This window comes from Electrophorus electricus, chromosome 5 (assembly GCF_041902795.1).
Source record: "Electrophorus electricus isolate QZ-2024a chromosome 5, ASM4190279v1, whole genome shotgun sequence".
Lineage (NCBI taxonomy): Eukaryota > Metazoa > Chordata > Actinopteri > Gymnotiformes > Gymnotidae > Electrophorus > Electrophorus electricus.
This window is the reverse complement of record NC_137501.1, coordinates 16,886,874-16,892,966: the sequence shown is the minus strand read 5'-3', so window position 1 is coordinate 16,892,966 and position 6,093 is coordinate 16,886,874. Positions and strand designations below refer to the sequence as shown.

The following is a 6,093-nucleotide window of genomic DNA, read 5'->3' as shown; positions in this document are numbered from 1 at the left end:
TATTGAAATGTCTAAATTCCTTCATCTAGGGAATTCATGACATACATTAGAATTACATTTATTATAGCTGCAGGTGGCAATTAAAGGGTCCAATCATTTTATCACATCTGCACAACTTGGTTGCTGATGACATGCCATATTAAGTTCACCAGCCTTTGTGGTTGGTTTTGACATTTTGTTTCCAGGAATGTTGTATTTTGAAACCAATCTCTCAATTTTCTCTGCTGAATTGCTTTATATAAACATTATTTTTCTGATTCGACATGATTAAGAAATATAGTTCCCCCACAAGGTCAGTTCACCCCAAATGTACTTGCATTCACAGTATGTTCATATACACCATTGAAGTTTGGTGATAATCTAACACTCTATGGCTAAGTTTTAGCCTATTAATAAAAATCCTGCTCTTGGGGATTGATAGTTAAATACACATATTTTTGATCATTATTTACAAGAAGATCTGCATTTTTTACATTTAAAAGGTATCTCTAGATCAAAAGGTCACTGACTTGTTTGAAAGGTGCATTTGCCCAACTAATTTAGGTATCAAAAATCAGGCTAAAAAAAGATTTACAAAACGTATTGAACTTTTTTAATGAAATAGTCACAAAGTATTGCACTGTATAAACTGCATTTCTCATGCACAATTGGTACACAATGGGATTGACTCATTTTTCTTTTTTTAAATACCTTTTCATATGTCAGAGGGGCTGTTGGCAAAAATGTCCTATAATTGCCATGCTAGCTCAAAGTCCATAAATCAATACTCATGTCAAGTTTCATAAGAATTACTCAAAGAAGTCTTAATTTTTTTTCAGCTGTTTTGAATGAATCAGTACACCTTGGAAGGATTGATAGGTATGTAGGGGCCATATACCATACAAATATCAACATGTTTCAGTCTCATCAATATTTTGATACCAAATTTGTGAAGATTGGAGAAAGGTCCTACGACTAGTGTGTTACAGTTCATCAGCAACATAAAAAGTAGTAGGATATTTAAATTTAAAGTAATTTCTACAAGAATCAACGTTATAGCAGTCCACTGAAGCCAGTTCTATGATTAGCCAATTACTTGAAAAACATTAGCCAATGTTTGAGTCATCCTTAGGAATCCTTCAGCTTGCTTACAGAAGCAGTATGCAAAATTTCATCTTGATCAGAAGAGCAGTCGTTGAGAAACAGTTATTTGCAATATTATAATGCCCCATATTGACAAAACTGCTACATTTGGTAAGCTACCTCAAAGTCAATACTGGTATAAGTCTTTTAAATTTCATGAAATCTGAACATGTCCTTCAGGAGTGACAGCTAGTTAAAGTTAAAGTTAAAGCCTGACCTTTGTACTACTAATTTGTACTACTAATATTAGACTGGAATAGGACAACTGTATTTTTTATGTCAGGTTTTTGTTTAAATAATTATTGAGATTCAGACTCTTGCAAATATTTTGACACCAATTTCACTCAGATTGTGTGAAAATCCTAGGACAGGTTTGAAATTAGCAAAAAGAAATTAAAAAACAAACAAACAAAAAAGTGAAATCTAATGGGCAGAGCCTATCTGAATTCACGAGAAGCCAAGGAAGAATAAAATAAAAAATAAATAATATTATTTCTATATTCACCTCTGTCTTTTCTTTTGAACATCTGCAAATGTTAAATATAGTTTTGTCTGCAGTTCATAAAGGAAAAAGCAAAAATACATTAGAGTCAGAACTTGTTTCTTTGTCACACAGTTTTATTATTTTTTTTGAATTATTGCATTGTCTTTTAGCACACGTTGGCAAATGTGTCCATCCTCTTGTCGATTGTCCTTGGACTTGTCCTCGGCCTCACACAGCCAGGTGAAAAAGGCTGTCACGGAATTGAGGGCCACACCTTTGCCTCTTGTTGTGCTTGGACAGCAGCTGCTGGTGCACCTTCCTCTGCTCCTCCTGCTCCTCAAGTTTGGCCTCCTTATGAATCTGCTCAATGGTCTTGGGCCCGTGGTCAGCTCGCCGCGACACCCAGTTATTCTAGAAAAGCAAAATCAGCAGATGCATACTTTTGCATCACCATGCGCTGGAATGGCAAACACAAACACAGGCAGAGTCTCTAACCAGTCGCAGGTCAATGACGTCCTGGAGCAGGAACCGAATGCGTGAAGAACCCCTCCTCTCCTTCACTCTTTTCTATATATTTAAAGTAATGATCCATTTTTGGCTGAGAGAGAGAGAGAGAGAGAGAGAGAGAGAGAGAGTGTAAGAGAAACGTCGACAAATTTCAGATATTCTTCACCTTTCGATTCGATCAGGTGTGCTCTCAGCTGAACTCATGTCGCAAGACGTTTATGACTCTTATGTAAACCCTGCTGCCTTGCACGTTGGTCAGTGCTGTAAAGCAGTTCACTGCCACTGTGGGTGTAGCTGTGCTGTCATCAGCTGCGCTTGGCTTTGGGGAATCCAGGGTGCAGCAGCAGGAGGCGGCAAACGTGGAGGAGGCTGTGAGAGCAAAACCTTCTAACAGCTGACCAGTCCTCAATAAAAGCCTTTCATTTTGTCAGCTGTAGTAGGAGCAGAGCTAACAACCACACTAACAACTTCACTAAACAACATGAACTTGGACACTTTCAAAATCATTGCCAAGGCCTAATAATACACTGATATCAGCACAGCATGCTAGTCGCACTATAGATGATGATCCTAATTAGTTGGCTACCCTGTAGTCAGAGTGCAGGCAACAGGCAAGCAACAGAAAACACTGACGGCAAAACTTTTATAAACAACATTTCAACATGCTTGTTTTTTGGTTAAAAGCGTGCATGGAAAAAAAAACAAAATAAAAAAGAACAAGAAACTTGAACACAAATAACTGTCACACTAGTTGGTGACTGAACTGTCAACATCACAACTGCCATTCCTACTAGAGACAAAATTGACAGTCAATATACAATATCCAAAACTTCTTCATCCAGTTTCGATGTGTAAAGTACTTGTTGTGAAAAACGCAACACAGACCAAATCTGGACAAAATCCGCACAGCCGCTGCACTGCACACTAGCACTCATCTACACATGCCCCGTAAACCTTTACATGACATATTAAAGATAAACCGATGCAAGTGCTGAGCATCTGCTGAGAATATTAAATCAACCCAGACCAGGCCCGCGGCCTGCTTACCCTGGCCTTCTCCAAGTCCAGGTCTTTGCCGATGGCTGTGAGGAGGTGGCACAGACGCTCCAGGCTCTCCTCGCTGTGGTTCATGAACAGCTTGACCACACAGTCGTGCATGATGGCCTCTGACAGCATGTGCAGCTTGAACAGCTCCCCGATGAACTTGATGTTACCGATGGACCTCCTGTGGGCCTTGTCCTTCGCCTCCTCCAGATCCTCCTCCAGCCTCTCCCGCTCGCTGGCCTTGCGAGGAGTAACCAGAACAAAGACAAAAGCAAGAAACAGCGCGTTTGGACCCGATAACGACCAGGCCGCCTCCCAGCACTGCTGCCGATTTCAGTCCCCTTTCTCCTGATCTGTGGGTTGGTGAGTCGGGTAAACTAGACAGGAGTGCTGCTTACTGAAGTGGCCGCTTCCAGCTGGTGCCGCAGCTTCTCCAAAACATCATCGTTGACCTTGTCCTTCTCAAACTCCTTCTGACAGCGGTTCAGCAGCAGCTTTTGGAAACCCACAGTGCTGGTGGGCTTGTCTGCCATGGGCACTTTTAACTACACAGGAAAGACATGTAGGAGAAACACTTGGGTATAAGACAGTGTTGAGAGTTCTGTTACTAAATAGAAGCTGATTAAAGCTCCATGTCAGTTTAGAGTGGTTCAAACGGAGTTCACTTCTGTGTGGCATTTGCCTTTGTATGGAACTTCAGCAGTAATGTATGGGAACATGTTACTCACCATAGCCAGGCAGCTGCACATATTGCCATAGACCATAGAGAAGCTGGGCTCATCGATGGCTTTTTCAAAAACCAGATCAACCACGCCTTTGAGGCGCTCCTCTGTGTCGATGGTGAGGTCCATCACCTGCTTCATCAGCTGGTTAAACATCTGCGGTGTCAGTTTGTTCAGGATACTGCGCACCTTCTGGAAAAGCTCCTGGAGAGGAAAACAGACTACCGACTAAGCTTTCCATTACAAAGATCCCAATCTTTTGTTAAATTCAGCAGTTCTTCCACATAATGACTAACTCCTCACTTTCACCAAATATTTACTCTGCCATTTGGAACTTCCTCATGAACAAAAATCACTCAACTTTGCTATATAGACCGATAAAGGCATCATACATCAATCACACTTTCCGAGAAGTGTAGCACTGGCAGCAAACAGTTTATCAAATCTTATCAACTAAAACCCCTCATGTGCTCCAAATTCAAATTAAAAGAAAACCCATTAGAACCAGCTACAAGAATTTTAGATTTAATCAATATATAACTCCTACAAACAAAAAAAATATATACATAATAACCAAATCTGATCCAATAATAACCCTACCGACCAGACAATGCAATGAAGATCTGTCAATCTCTCCAAATGCTGAATTGCACACAAATTTGCAAGAATATTTTGAACACAACCACTGGGTGTTAACCTATAATATATACAAGATCATCCACAGAATACACTACAATATCTACAATACTCTCTCACCAAAATCAACACCACAATCAACACAAGGAACAACAAGCACACAAGATCTGGTCCTCAGTATCATCACACCCCCTGTTTACACTAGAAACCAATGTCCCCCTGCATAGCTACATTCGTGCACACTCCCCGCACACCCACCCAATTAAACAACGACTCTATAATTTAAATATCCAATTCTTGAAGAGCATATCGCAAAAAAAATTAAGTAGCTTTCAAGACCACCATAACAGGCTGTGACTCTGAAATCTGAAAACAGGGCACAGCGGAGTGAGGTGCTGACCTGAGTTTTCTGGGTCTCGGGGTTCTGGGTGTTCTCCCTTTTCCTGCCAGGTTTCCAGGCATTCTCAGCCTTCTTCAGCTGCACCTCGTCATTCACGGACACGTTGGTAATGATCTTGCGGGGAGGCAGCCGTCTCGGGCCTACACTGAGCAGCTGAAGCAACGAATGGGTGCTCTTTATTATGGGCGGTAACAATGTCACAAAGACCTCGGTCACATAAGATGACCAGGCGCTCATTCATTTGTGACAGAAGAGAAGGGATGAGCGGAGAGACCCACCGGTGCACCCCTGCCTCCAGGAATTGCCCTGCTGAAGTCTGCAGAGGCTGGGTTGAAGCCTGGGTCTCTGGCGATAATGCGAGGGCCCACCTGCTGCAGGGGCAGCTTGTTTTGTTTGATCTAGAAAACAACAGAGTCAAGTCGAAGTCCATCAGCCCCTCTCCATGGAATGGTTTTAAAGGTCCCCTAAGGCCAATGTTTTAGCAGGCTTACCTTGTCCAGTACCACATCAGAGATGGGAGGAAGCCCCTCTGGCTTCTGCATGCACGCAGGCATGAACTGGAAGGCCAACAGGAAGTCTCTATCATACTGCCTCTTCCCATCCTTCAGCTCTGGCTCTGCATGCAGAGAGGGGTACAGTGAGCACCTGGAGAGAGGAATCACCTCTCTGTCAGGACACTGGGCCTGCCCCACAGGAGTGTCCTCTTTTGGCTTCTTCCAGGTGTTGGATAAACTAATAGCTGTAAATCATAACAAATCAGTCTGGTGTCTTTTTAGTGTCCTAACATAGCATGTCATGCATGTGGTTATTTACCTTGACTCAAGCTTTGCCTAAGATTGGACTGTAAAATGGGCTCCACTTTATCCTCCAGCAAGACCTCTGGCTCCTTCCCAGTCTCTTTCAGCTCTGCCCCAGTGGAGGCTCCACAGGCCTGGACTGCCTCTATAACAGCCTGGCCTGGGAGAGTGAGGCCTGAAGGAGCAGCAGTGCTGGAAGGCAACGAGGGCGTCAGCGTGCCTGAGGCAACCGCCTCTCCGGCTGCTGGACTTGCAGCCTTCGCCGGACAGTGGGCCTCCAGGGCCAGGCCGACATTGACATTCCCCTGCTCTGCTACCTGGCTGTTCAGCTGCTGGGATTTGAGGTAGAAAATGCGAGGATAATGAGGGTGTGGACATAAA

At 43.0% G+C, this 6,093-nt stretch overlaps 1 protein-coding gene across 1 annotated transcript; it reads right to left on the bottom strand.

Annotated features, from left to right (window-relative positions):
• Positions 1-1,834: 1,834 nt before the first annotated feature.
• On the bottom strand, positions 1,835-5,535 carry LOC145657969 (eukaryotic translation initiation factor 4 gamma 3-like; the record flags this gene model as incomplete). The annotated part of the gene is given in 9 exon segments (XM_081714845.1): positions 1,835-2,017; positions 2,102-2,168; positions 2,170-2,204; positions 3,161-3,397; positions 3,556-3,702; positions 3,886-4,083; positions 4,916-5,068; positions 5,194-5,313; positions 5,407-5,535. Coding segments are annotated over 9 exon segments (1,269 nt in total), but the record flags the coding sequence as incomplete, so codon positions are not given.
• Positions 5,536-6,093: the final 558 nt, after the last annotated feature.